General features: G+C 32.2%; 1 protein-coding gene across 1 annotated transcript in view; it reads left to right on the top strand.

Annotated features, from left to right (window-relative positions):
• Nucleotides 1–14949, top strand: part of BRD10 (bromodomain containing 10) — an 83789-nt gene that overhangs the window by 48200 nt on the left and 20640 nt on the right. The window contains exon 5 of the mRNA XM_074199010.1: nucleotides 5563–5652. Coding sequence (XP_074055111.1) covers nucleotides 5563–5652 — 90 coding nt within the window. The remainder of the gene's footprint in view (nucleotides 1–5562; nucleotides 5653–14949) is intronic.

Genomic DNA, 14949 nt, shown 5'->3' with positions numbered 1-14949 from the left:
TTATCACAGAATTTATTTTCTTTAAATGGACAAGCAATTTACTAGGAAGCTTGAAAAATTATTTAGGCATGCCATTTTAATCTCATGAAGAGACTGTGCCATGTAGCACATAATTTTTATTAATGGAAAATTGGTTGTTTTGCTTTTCAGAAATAGTTTGAAAATTAGTATTTGAAATGTCTTCCCTTCCCTGTGTTCCTTCCCCCTTTCTTCCCCTGCCTCCATTATGAAGAAGTGATGTAAAGGAAAGAGTACTGGATTGGGAGTAGGGTATTCTAATCTCAATTCTCCTAATAGCTATGAGATTTTTAAGTCACTTAATCTCTTTGAGCTTCAATTTGCCAAATGTATAAAATGACATGATTGAATCAAATAATCCCTTAAGGACTTCAAGTTCCAAAATTCTGATTTAAGACCAACAACAACATTAGTGTGAGGAGACTGGGACAATTTAGGATCTATTGGACAGAAAGGAACCTTAGTGTGGGAATATTTCAGTTTATTTTGGATGAAACCCTGTAGCAGTAATTTAAAAAAACAATTAAAGAGAGGTGGAACAATCTCATTCCTTTAAATTCCACTCCCATTCCTCCTCATGCTTCTTCCAGGGAAATGCAATGAGAACAGAAACTTTATGACAAATAGTTTCTTGGTTGATGCCTAATAGCAGGTGGTTATCAAGGAACAATTACTAGTAATGATCTTCAGGAAGATAAAATTTAATGCTGGATTGGCGCTTTGGCTTTTTGTCATCAGTCACTCTGACAGTTTCCTACTTCTGAGATTTTGTTCTTTTGTCAACCCTTGCTTGCTTTACTCAGAATCTATCACAGGTCTTGCCTCTCTGCTATATCTCTCCATTTTATTGTATGCATGTTTTTAAAGCTCGGTCTCCTCATCTTAACCTAGGCTGGGAATATATGGGCAACTCAAACCCAACCCCACAACTGATGAATATGGGAATTTTGACCTGTACTCTTTCCAAATGGGTCACTTTGTCTTGCCTTGTGCAACCTCGTGGCCCCATAATAATGCCAAACTTGGTACAGACGCCTTTCACCATAACCCCCCTGCAGCTCAAGTCCTAAAGTGAAGAGATTGATTAGCCTCAGGGAGTTCTGTCCAGTAGCACTAATTACAGCCATGCAACCAGGCTCAGCTTACATTTGTGGGAACACAAGACATTAATATGATTACTGATTTCAAATTTTAAAAGTTTTCCCTCTTTTTTTACATCATATTCAAAGTGAAATTTATTCTGACCATTTACTAGACAGGTCAAGTGAAGTGACCAAAGGATACAAAGAGCAAATCAGGAGAACCCCAGAATATTTTGAATAAATTCCAGGGACACTCCTCTTGATACTAAGGTGCTCTGGGTGTGTATATGTATGTATATATATATATTTATGATACACATACACACACACATTTTGTATATGGTTTAATGTGTATGTATGTGGATATTTCACTTAGGGCCCAGTACTGAGTGCAGCCACTCCCTCTCTCCCTTCAACCCAGGATTCCCCATTTCCTTGACCTTTTTGGATGATGGACACAGTCCACTCAGAAATACAGAATATGTCAGAATATAGTTCTGAAGGAGGCACAGTATCAGGGCAGGCAGGAATATAAGAGGAGAGCATCCCAGGCCTACATAAACACATGCAAAGAGCTTTTTTACAGAACTTCATTCAAACCTTTTGCATATAGCAACAAAGCTTGTGACCTTGAGAAAGAGAGACTTTTTTTTTAGGTTTTTTTTTTTTGCATGGCAATGGGGTTAAGTAGCTTGCCCAAGGCCACATGGCTAGGTAATTATTAAGTGTCTGAGGCCGGATTTGAACTCAGGTACTCCTGACTCCAGGGCTGGTGCTCTATCCACTGTGCCACCTAGCCGCCCCGAAAGAGAGACTTTTAAGGGTAACCATGAACTCATCACTTGAGGTGTGTTTCATATAAGTATAATACAAAGATCATTTGCTATCTGTACTGTTGTCAGTGTCTGTCACACTTAGCTCCACTCATCAGCCCATCTTCAGAAAAAAAAACCAGACATCATGGAATGCTGCCTCATCACACTGTGTTCTGATTTTCAAACCTATTTTTCTTAATTTTGATGTTTTTAAAAGAAGAAATCGAGTATGAATTGAACATACTAACAATAGGAAATTGTACACAATACCATTTGTAAAATTTTGAAAATCAGACAAAATAAGTTAATTTTTAAGACAACTTAACATTAAAGATTATGCCTGTGCTTCCAAGAGACATAAAATTTCATGTGCTTTATGTTAGGCTTTATGCAAAGAGTGTGTTTTTATTTCCCCCTAAAAAGCCATTAGAAGGTTCTGTCTACAAGCTGTTTATTTTGTACAGGGTTTTGCAAGTGCCAACTTTGATTCATTAATTCTACAATTATGACAATTTTGCAAGCTTAACATTTTTCTATTTTTGTTGCTTTTTTTTCCCCTGGAGAAGTTAAGGCATAGGTGAACATAGTTACATTGAATATTCTGTAAGTCAGACCAGAAATAAAATTGTTGCATTTGATTATGTTTGGTTCATATGATTGTACCATGTTTAAAAAACAAAATATATGCTATATTTCTTTTTAGTTTTTGCAAGGCAATGGGGTTAAGTGGCTTGCCCAAGACCACACAACTAGGTAATTATTATGTGTCTGAGGCTGGATTTGAACTCAGGTACTCCTGACTCCAGGGCTGGTGCTCTATCCACTGTGCCACCTAGCCACCCCAATATGCTATATTTCAAAGTGACTTTCCATTTTTTACTTTGCACAGATTTTTTCAACCGGATCTTACTGTTACCTATTTCTTAAAGTTATTTTAATTTTTCATATATTGCTTTGAGGGAAACATGTAATTTTATTAATCTGGTACCCTGTTATTTTAAGTTTGATGCCATTGGTAATATCTTTTTTGTTATAGTTCAAATAATATTCATATAACTTTGGAATAAATGTAACATAAAATATTGGTAGTTTTAAAGACAGTGTTTTGTCTTTTTAAAATTTAATTGTAATTGACTTTTGTAATCTTTTAAATATGAAAAAATGATTTTTTAATTCCACACTTTATATTTAATTTTAATTTTAACAGTATTGACAAAGTGAAGAATGATATTACCTATATTCCTATAGACTTGAAATTAGGAAATGTTTATTTCTCTATAGTTCAGTTCCATTTCTTCTAATAACCCTTTATTACATGAACTTATCCATCTGGTTCTTTCATTTATGTACTTACTCAATCAATCATTTATTTAATAATGGATAATCCAAAGGGTCATTTTCCAGGGAATGAGTCTTTAGTTGGGCCAAGGTGCAGTAACAGCTTGGGAGAAGACCCCCAGTATGTTATGAACCTTTTCCTGCCCCATTGATTTGGTTTGACCAAAAGTATTCTTTCAAAATGTTAGTAGAATAGCCAGAGAATAATCTGAGCTATTCAAAGTTTTCTTTTTCAAATAATTAGTAAAAAAATTTTTCAGGGATTTTATTTTCAAATATGTAAGTCAGATGAGAGCAGAAAGTGGAGTTGTGCTTTTTGTAAAATTATATTCTCTTCAGTGCTTCCTGTTCAAGTGTCAGTTTTTTTCATCTACTCCATAATTTTATAAAAAGAAGCATCATTTGAAGCCAGGTTATATTGCAGTAAGTTAGAAGTACTATTTTGAACTAGAACAGGAGTTTTTAGCCTACTAAAAGTTTAGTCGTCAAATAACATTTTATTTTTTCCTTCTTAAACACATAGCAGCAGTTTTTCTTTAGCAACTATTATCTATTATCGATGCAACTTATTATTTTGAGAATTATACAAAACATTTCCCTGTAAGTGCTTAAATGGTCAGATAATGAATTCAGTCTTCTTCCATGGAACATCAGAATTTCATGCCAGATTCTCCAGGCTGTATGTTTTCAATTCTTACACCTTTGAATAAATCTTGTTACCAAGTTGAGCTTCATTGTCACTGTAGTTGTCAATTTCTAATGTATGATGTATTCTAACCTGAAAATTCTTTTAAGTTTTAGGTTTAAGTGTATATATATATATATATATATATATATAGAGAGAGAGAGAGAGAGAGAGAGAGAGAGAGAGAGAGAGAGAGAGAGAGAGAGTCCTAAAAATTTGAAATCATGTAGATTAAATCTACTACAAGCAATCTTCATAATAATGATAATGTCTTACCTTAATAAAGGATAGTGAATCCCCTTTTTTCCCCTTTCTGGAGTTGAAAGCCATGAAAACTTTTTTTAATTTAAATCTTTGTCTTAAAATCTGATGGGGGAGTGCGGCTAAGTGGAGCAGTGAATAGAGCACCAGCCTTGGAGTCAGGAGTACCTGAGTTCAAATCTGGCCTCAGACACTTAATAATTACCTAGCTGTGTGGCCTTGGGCAAGCCACTTAACCCCATTGCCCTGAAAAAAATGTAAAAAAAAAATCTGATAGGCCTTTGGGAGAAGCATTTAATTTTCTTAGGTAAGAATTAAGTAATGGTTTAATATTATTGTAATGGGGATAGAGGTTGTAGAAAGAAAGAATGAATTAACTTCCTTAAGACAAATAGAAAACATTAAAAAGGAATAAGGTTCTATCCAATATCACTTTGTAGTTAACATTGCCACAAGAACGTAGATTACTTTTCTGCTATATTTGATCAAAATTTGTGATGGAACTAGTCATTATTTTAGTTTAGAAGTAATCTTTTTATGATATATTTAAATGCTTAAGGGGGAAAAAACTGATGTGAAATATATTGAAATGCTCTTCTAAGGGAAAATGGAAAAATTCCATTGAATTGCTAATCTCTTTTTTTCTGTTTCTGACAGAAAAGTTTTATAGTTGGCACCAGTTAGAAGTAACATAAAAGTCTATAGTTTGGGGAATTAAAAAAAAACTAATTTGAGGATGTTAACTAGGATAAACTATTTTACTTATTTGCTTACATTATGGTAGCAGATCTGTCAAAAATTCTAAAAGTAAAATAATATTTTAGGACCTTTTTAGGGGTCCTTTCTCTTCAATTCTATAGTAAGTTGTGTATAAAAGTCTAATCCTTTCAATTTGTTGTTTGAATTAACTGCCTTGTTCTCTAAGCCTTGACTATTGTAACTAGGTCTTGCTAATTTATGTAGCTACCAAAACAGCTTTATTCACCTATTAAAAGGCTATCTGTTGCAATATTTTTTAATGGTGATTCTGAAACCTCTAAAAACTAGGACAGGTTTTCAGATCTGTTATTTAGGACTAAAAACTTAAGAAAGAACCTGGAGTGGAAAATAAACTCTTAAGAGGTGGGAATATGCATAATACTGCCACTAATATAAACTTTTAGCTTCCCCAATTATAATGAAGTTTATAAATTATAAAATAATAAGAAACTTTACAAAAATTAATGGTTCGGTTTTCCCTTACTATTTGCTTATTATTTTTAAAAACTTATAGATTCAATGTATGTTAAGACATCTTTTGTTACCACATTTTAGGTATTTTATATTATATGTTATCAAGCTATGTTTTTGTGTTTTATTTTAGCTTATTTGCACTAATCTTGATGAACTCAGGGAATTAATCACAAAAATCGAGAATGAACTCAAAGATCTGGAAAACAGTAGGAAAAAATCGGTAGGTGTTGATCCAAACATTCTATCTGTTGTTGTCAGCATTCAAATATTATTCCTGCTGTTTTCTAAAGCCTTTCTTTTACTAAAAACAAAACAAAACAGAAAACCTGTTACTCTCTGAATTCCATAAAAACTTATCTTGCAAAATATTGGAAACATCATTTCTCTTTATTTTTTCTATAGCATGTTTTTTAAAAAACATTTTAATAATAGTTAAAAGCAATACCAGGGATTAGTAAATAAATTAGCTTTACTTGTTTAGTTTATAACAGATAATGCCCTGGATACTTCACAGTATTCTGGTTGGTTGCTTTGTGACTGCTATTTTAAGGGTAAAACCTTGGTAATTTAATACCTGCCTTGCAGGGAGTTGCTTTTTTTGTTTTGGTGTTTGAAAATAACTAAATGCCTTACTGAGAATTGAATTTTATTAATTAAATATTTGTTATGTGTAATAAATAATTGATAAACAAATCAAAATGGAAGATTTATGACCTTTCCCCATTGTATAATGATCTATGTGGTTTTTTGACATGTTATATTTTTAAGTCCATCAACCTTGTCACTTAAATTTTTCTTAAGAATTTCTGTCATGTATTGTCAATTTACAATAACTCTCACCTTAATTACAGTTGAAAAAATGGGTAAAGAATAAAACCTTGGTAAATTTATTTATGTTTATTACTAGATCTAGTAACACCTCATTATTCAGATTTCCAGCAACCTCAGCCATTTGGAACACAACTAGGAACCTGGGAATTGACAAAAAAAAAAGCCTGTGAACATTGAGGAAGAGAGTCATATGGAGCCATCCTTTGGCAAATTTTGTATAGAATAAGATTACTTATTTCCAAATCTTATTTAAAGAGCAAGTGCTGAGCTTTAGCAAGGAAGAACAATTAGTAAGTTGGTTCTATATTTCTTTTGTTGGAGATAATCACTTGTTTTGGGTTGAAGTATTCATTTTACATTTAATTTTATAAGGTTGATCTGTCAGCAGTTTATTCTATTGATAACCTATAATAAAAATATGAAATATTAATTAACATAGACTTTATTATCCTCCTGGTAGAACTATAAATAGAATCTTGATTTATGAATTTGCTAACAACTCTTCCCTACTATTTCCATGTCTGTGGGGGATTCCTGTTTTATTTGATACAAAATTTTATTGTGTGTGTTTTTTCAATATTTATGTACTTTTATAGCAGATTTTATTTAAGTAGTTATTTGTAACTAAATTTATAGGAATCAAATATATAACAGCTCCTAGCTTTACCCATTAGGCCACCATCACTCAACCGGCATCTTTTTTTTTTTTGTTGTTTTTATCTTGAATTATTATCTTGAATTATCTTGAAATCTGTTGAACCTTTAATATAGCCAGAAGAAAAAGGTACAAATACTAGAAATGCTTTTTAACTTAAAAATTACACCTTCAAAATGTTTTTGCATATATTCTTATTTGATCCTTAAAAAAACACTTTCAGATTGTCTGGAGATATTATCATTATTTTACAGGTGAGGTAATTGAAGCTGAGGTCCTGAGTGATTAGCCAAAGATCATTAGTAGCAAAGTCAATCCTCAGTTCCTCTTACTTCTCCCATTATGCATACTTCTCCCATAATGCATGTTGCTTTCCTTGTCCTTAAAGCTCCTTCTTAGATGAGTTTCCTTTGTGGTATCATAGATCAGAATATTAGAACTAGAAAATGAGGTCATTTAGTCCAACCCTCTTCATCTTATAGGAAATTGAAACCCAGGGTGACATGACTTAAGTAAGTAAGTATATCTGTTAATTAACAGAGCTAAAATTTTCAACCTATGTCTGGTTCCAAAGAGGAATTATTTTGATGGTAATGAAATCAAATTGTTACTTATTGACTACATTATTCAATTTATATTCTTAGGTGACTTTAAAGGTAGATGTAGGCAGCTTAAAAGAGAGGAAAAGGCTCTGGACTATGAATCAGAAGACATGGGTTCTAGGGTCTAGCACACACACTTGACTAGCTCTCTTGTCCCTGTCTATATATTTGCATAAGTCTATGAATTATGTTCTTTAAGCCATCAAAAGAACACAAAAAGAATGTTCAGTAATCTAAAACTTTTAAAATGGCTCTCTCAGTTAAATTCTTTTAACGTAGTACTTGTAACCAAAATTCCTTAGGAGTCTGACTACTTTTGAAATGAGAGTTTCCTTCAGAGTGATATACATTATTAATGTTAAAACTCAAATATCCAAGGTATATCATAAGAGAGAATCATATACCAACAATTCCTCTTCAGCAGGTAAACCACCTGCTTAAAAAATTCCTCTGTCCATTTTCCAGTGACAACTGAATATTAAAACAACAAAGAGAAGGAAAACCATTAGGATTTTATAATATTCCTTGTAAGACAAAGTTTTCTTTTTGTATTTCTGCACAATGTTACTTTCATATTTAGTGACTGTAGACAAGAATGAAAAATATAAATGACTTATATAGAGTTTAACTGAGCAGTCTTAAAATATATTTATTTTTATTCTGTAATTGCTTTTTTCTTTTGGATGTCTTCAATTGTTTTATTTTCTTTTCTGAATATCTAGATTGCCCATTGATTGACCCAAAAGAAATGGATATTACTGAAACTATTATAATTCAGGGGCTCTTAACCTGAGGATCTGTGAAATTGAGAGAGGGGGAAAATGTCTACTTTCATTTACTTTTTGTTTCATTTCTAATTTCATGTTTTAAAAACATTATTCTGAGAAAGGGTCCTTAGCATTTACCAGGCTGCCAGAAGGGCATTGGGGTGGGGGAAGATCTACAACCAACAAAAACTAAACCGGATAAGAACTCCTGCTCTAATTCACAGACAATTGATTGAAATGACCAAAGAAAAGGTTTTTTTCCCTTTATCATTGTGTGAAAATATCTTTACATGAATAGACAAAATTTCATTTTCAACTGAGCCTATTTTATAGAAGGAATAGACAGTGGAGTGCTTTCTTTTCCTTTTTCTCTTTGATCTTTTTAAAGTTACTCGGGGAAAAGTTCCCTTATGATATAGCTTATTTTCTGTATGCCTCTTGGAGACAATCATCTATTGCTTTCTAGATATGTATTTCTAGAGTGCTGTGTTTGTCTGAAATTAACACTTTGGGAGAATTCTGACTAGAGGTAAGTTATATATTTCCCTCTATAATCAGAAGTTCTCTAGTATATTCAGATTAGTAAAGACTAACCAAACATTTAAACAAGATTTAATAATCACTCTATTGTACTTTCTCTTGTTAGATCAAGATTTTAAAATGTGTTTGCTCTTGAAGACACTCGGTTGAAAGCAGGTGAAAAAATTCTCGACTAGGAATTGGAAAACTATCTGTATGATCTTGCACAAATTACTTTTCCTGGGCCTCAACTTCTTTATAAAATGTGAAGCATTGGACTAGATCAGGGCTTTCCAACTTTACTTTTAAAAGTTTTTTTATTGAAATAATAGACAGTATATTTTGATTTGGCATTTTAGTGAGAGCTTTGTAGTAGCTCAGCTTTGTTAACTAAAGTATTTAGTAAACCCACGGGGGGGGGGGCACATAAAATTGATTTGTGGGCCGCATTTTAGACAGCTCTGGACTAGATGATTTCCAGGATCTCCTCTAGCTCTGATGTTCAATGTTTAGAAAATTTAATAGTTATTTTAAAGTCACCTTTCAGTTTCTCTTGTCTGATGATTTACAGTTTGGATGTTGCTTCAACATAAATAAAGACTTCTTAAGAATTAAAGATGTTTTAAAATTGCAGTTTAAGGTGTCAATGAGAACTTGGTGTTAGTAGAGATCTTCAAGTAGAGGCTGGTTGGCCACTTGTCACATGTGGTAGAGTGAATTCTTAACTCAAGGTAGATTGGACGAGGTGCCTTCTGAGGTCCCTTATAACTCTTAAGATTCTGTCATTTTACCCTCCCTTCCATCCTTCATGCCCCAGAGTCATTACTATGAATACCATATATTATGCACTAGCAATATCCTCTGAGGATATTGCTTTCAAAATATATGGACCTCTTTGTTATGTCAATGACTTCACCACTAAGCACATTTCATGCTTTTGCTTGCTTTTTATGGTTCTTTGTCTTGTTTCTGCCAAATGGCACTTCTTTATACTACCAGTAGTCTCCATTGTATCTTTTAACTTCCATCTAATTTTTGTCTTTCCAATATAATATGTTTGTATGGGCTAAGAAACTTATGATATGTATAAAATAAATAAATGAAGGCCTGAGTGACCTTTACTGTGAATCAAGTTCTTGATTATGGCTTATTATGTTGAACTAAAATATAATTCTAATTGTAACTCTAATATTAGCAGATTGTTAAAGGCTTAAGAAAGAATCTTAAGTTTTAGAGATCATCTAGAACATAGAAAACATTATTAATCTTTTTGCTTTCATGGACTTGTTTGGCAATCTGATGATGATCTGAACACTTTCTCAGAATAATGTTTCTAAATGCATAAATTGAAGGACAATTACAAAGAAAACTTAACTATATTGTAATATAGTTACTGCTAAAGAGCTCCTTTATTAGATCTAGAACCTTGAGGTCTTGTTCCTAATTAGTGGTAGAATCTAGGATTACCAGATTGCCTTATTCCTAGTTTAGCACATAGTTACATCATGTTTCCTTTCAAGTAAAGAAAATTCCATATTTCAGTGTGTCTTGTTAATTTTTTTCTGTGCAAATTTTCAATTTGATTCTATTTCTCACTGAGAAAAAAAGGGAAATATCTGTATTAGGGCTGTTAAAATGCTATTAGTGAAGAAGCAATAACATTGTGCAAATACATTTATATATGTATATATAATGTGATAAATAGAATGAAAAATTAGCATATTGGAACTGAAGTAGCACAATTAAAATTATTTTCTCTTATATTCATATTTTATATTTATTCCTAGTAGTAGAAGAAATAATAGTATTATTATTAATAATAATAATAATAACTAGCATTTATGTAACTCCTTAAAGTTTGTGAAGCACTTATATCATCTCATTTTATCCTAACAATCCTGGGAGGCAAGGGCTATTATTATCATCCCCACTTTGCAGAAGGGGAAATGAGGTAAATAGAGATGAAGTAACTTGTTCAGCATACATCTAGTATCTTAGATTACATTTAAATTTCTGTCTCTGGGTTCAGCTGTCTATCCATTGTGTCACGTAGCTGACTCATCTTAATTTGCTTTAATAGGACCTAGATTTCTCACTCCTAGCCTTTTGGAAGTACCCTTGTTCTCTAATTCAGTTAAGCTAAAAGAGAGCAAATAGAGACACTGGAATCAAGGCTAGAATTAAGAGCCATTTTCTATTATCACGTATTGATTTAGGATATAGGGCAATTTCCTAAACATTCCCATTTCCTAAACATAAGAAGATGTATAATCTCCTATTTGCTTAAAACTATATAAGCTATCATTTCATTTATTTATTTTTCTTACACTTTTTACTCTCTATAAGAAAAATAAAGTTATCATGACAGAGCTGCATTTTGTTGAACTCTTCCCTTTGAACCACACTGCTAATTGATTGCCAACTCCCACTTCTTGTGAGAGAAAATAAAATTGGGTATGTCAGAGAAAGTTAAATGGAAATCAGTCAAACTGTTTATTCCAAAGTCCCTGTAAATAGAATATTTCACTATGTTCATAAATTATATATTTTAAGGGAAAATTTAATGGATCTCAAAAAAATCAGATGTAAAGTTCAGATTTGCTTTTTCTTTGTAGAATTGTGACAGCCTAATCTTCTTCCTTCTTGATTCAGAAGTTATATTGAAATACTTGGCATCAACTTTAGAACTTTATCGTTCTACTCTTCTCATTATGATTTAAGGCCTCTTGTAAATGTTTCCCCCAACCCCTTTTTAATAGGCATGTCTATAGAGGTTTCCTGCTTTGGAGAAGGGACTGGGGACCAGAGTAGGATTATAAAATTGGACTCATGATTTCATTGATGTTAAGAACTTTTGGTAAAGAAAGTCCCTCAGCCAATAATAGAGCAGCACTTGGTCTTCACCTTAAAAATGTTAGATTACCTAGGACTTTAGAGATGAAGTGACTTGCTCAAAATTACTTACCAGTATGTTATCATAGATGGTTCTTGAATCCAGGTCTCCTTGACTCTAAGGCTAGTTTTTTCCCAGGTTACAGGAATAAGGCATTTATATATGGGTAGTGTTTTGGAACTAAAGGTGCTATATATGTAAACTGTGGTATTACATTTTCTTTATACATACATCTGGAGTCATGGGAGCAATTGCTCATATTTATGTAGTACTTTTTAGAGCACTTGATTCACAACAGCTCTCTGAGGTAGGTGGACAAATGTTAGGAGTCTGATATTAGAGATAAGGAAACTAAGGAGGCTAAAGAAATGTGTGACTTGCCTTCTATTATGTAGTTGTATGTAACTAAGCTGGGATTTGAAATCAGACTTCTGCCCTCCAAGTACAAATGTATCTTCTATTATATCCCACTTCAATATTACTTAAGATGGAAAAGTTAGAGGTACTAATGAAAAACATACTTTAAAACTATATGATATTTGGTGAAACTAAAAGTATAACTATAGTAGAACCTTGTTATGAAATGCCTTATTTTTTATCTTTACACACACACACACACACACACACACACACACACAATATAGGATGGATCATGTACTCTGGAACATTGCCGGGTGCACTTTAGATCCATTAAGGATAAAGTCTTTGAGTAGGCTATCAAGAAGGTTTCATTATATTTTGATTGGTAGATGATATGATAGTAATCTCTTGGAAATTGTTCAGTTATTCAAATGTTGTCAAAATAACTTGTTTACAGTCTTATCACTACATGTGATTTTTAAAAAATTAACCTTAGGGATGGTCAAAGGTCCTAGTACATAAAGGGAATTCTCTGATGAAACAACTAAAGATGTATTTGAACAGAAGATTCCCTACCTTTACCATTGATTGATTCTTTCTAGTAAGAGAATTAAAGGTAATTCTATTGATTAAATAGTAGCTATATCCTGTCTTCATATTGAGTTAAAAAAAAGAAATAAAATACTTGTTTAATCAAATGTAAAGAATCTTAAGCTACAAATTATGTGTGGGACTTCTTTAAGTCCTTGTGCACTTTAACATTTTTATAACTTAGCTTGTTGGTATGACAGAAACAATCTATAGACATTTAAAACAAAGTTTAGGACAACTACACCATGGCATATGATGTTTTCTTATTTCAGATCCTGTGGCAAATGAAAAAATGGCTTTCGTAGACAAGAAGGTAAACTCTGTGTTTGTTGCAAACAGATTTACTGTCCTTATTGGTTGTGAGAAGAAAATTCAGTTTGTCCTTAAATACACTATATGGATTGTTTCTCACATACCTAGTCTAAATTATTAAAAGTCAGAAATTTTGTAAACACTATAAGAAGTTAAAGTATGCACTTAAAGATAGGCAGATAATAAAAATCAGCTTCTCAGAATCTGAACTCTTTTAATAGCACATATCTGGGTTAAGACTACCATTGCTATACCCATATTAACTTATATTTTTATTTAGAAATAAAATTTGTTTGGGAGCAATTTTTAAATGTAATGTCTGTTTGATAAGTTGGAATTAGATTCTTGATTGAATTTTACATGCTTTAGAAGACATTTTATAAAATGATTTTAGTTTCAGAATGATCATTTCTCATACACCCAAGGTTTTACTGTCTTCCAGGTTTGATCCTGGCCTAATTCCAGGTTTTCTTATTGCATCTCACAATCTGAGGTAGCTGATCACTTCCATGAATATGCTAGAAAATCGTTAAGTCTCATTTAGGCCTTCCCTATTTATGGTAGTTTCTAAATTGGCTTCTCTGCCAACTATTGGTTGACTTAGCCCTTTTAATCTTTTTTTTTTTATTTCTTGCTCTGTTGGTTCCAAACTTGAACCCATACTTTATTCTAGTCCCTTGTCCCATCCTCACCCTGTCATTCAACTTCTGGCTTATCACAAAAACCATATGAGTCATAGTGTCATTTGTACTCTGTGTGTGTGTGTGTGTGTATACACATATACACAGATGTGTATTTGGATTGGGATCACAGATTCATTGAGAAAAAAGAATAAAACTTAATTCTTTAAAGCTTCAGAAAATTATATATGTATGGAATTATTGTATCCATCATCAAATTCATAAAAATATGAATTGTTTGTTGACCAACATGAGTAAACTTAATCCTATACTGAAGAAAATAACATATATATATGTATATATATAAGGTAAGTCAGGAACACTTTTATTCCTGTTTATATAGTGTTTTGAGATTTATAAAACACTTCTAATAAGCTAGGAGAACTTATAGTTTTTATTTATTTGAAGTAAATTAGTATATCACGGTGTAGCCATGTAACATTTCCTCCAACCAATATCCTATTACATTAACATTGAAAAGTTACAGTCAGAATACCATAATCATTTTTAGTATCATGAGACTTATTGTTCAATACTTGATAGGCTTGGCTTTGCTTTGACTTCTCTGCCTCACGTCTCTTCTCACTAGGTTCTATAAGCCAGTATGATCCTGCTTTAATGCATTCAGCTCTGTTCCTTTGAAACTCCCTGCCATCCATTTTCATTTTGCTGAATGTTTTCATGGAATCTTAGTGAGATATATATATATATATATATATATATATATATATATATATATATATATATATATATATATATACGCATATATATATATATATATATATATATATATATAATCTTTAGCAATTTCATCTGTTGACTAAAAACCACTTAAAGGAAGTGCCTCTAATTTTAGGTTTCATAAAAAGAAATGGTTAAATGAAATAGTTAAGTATTGATTATCCAAGAATGAATTATTCCCATTTATCTACACTCTATCTCCCTGGCAAGTACTTTGTGACATTGGTTTTTTTTTAATGACTTTTCTTCTGAGTTTTTTTTGTCCTTTCATTTGACATGTAACCTGTAATAGCGGGGTTGTTCTCTGAAAACAGAAAACTTGTTTACTCCTTCCACCCTGGGAAGGACTTAATCAAACTGGAAAGAATGGGACCTTCAGGATATCGTGTCATTCAGAAAGGCCATGCCCATTCCTAAAAATAAACATTTTTCCAGGGGTGGACAAAAGCGATTGTTTATCTCCTAAACATTTGTGAAATTCTGTGACATGACGTTTTCAAACACAAGTAAAATATCAAACAAGTGTTTTTCAAAACTTTTAATTTACCATTTTGTAGTTTTGTCTA

The sequence above is a fragment of the Macrotis lagotis genome, chromosome 8 (assembly GCF_037893015.1).
Source record: "Macrotis lagotis isolate mMagLag1 chromosome 8, bilby.v1.9.chrom.fasta, whole genome shotgun sequence".
NCBI classification, from domain to species: domain Eukaryota; kingdom Metazoa; phylum Chordata; class Mammalia; order Peramelemorphia; family Peramelidae; genus Macrotis; species Macrotis lagotis.
The sequence above is the reverse complement of the archived record's forward strand: the minus strand, read 5'-3'. Positions and strand labels throughout refer to the sequence as shown.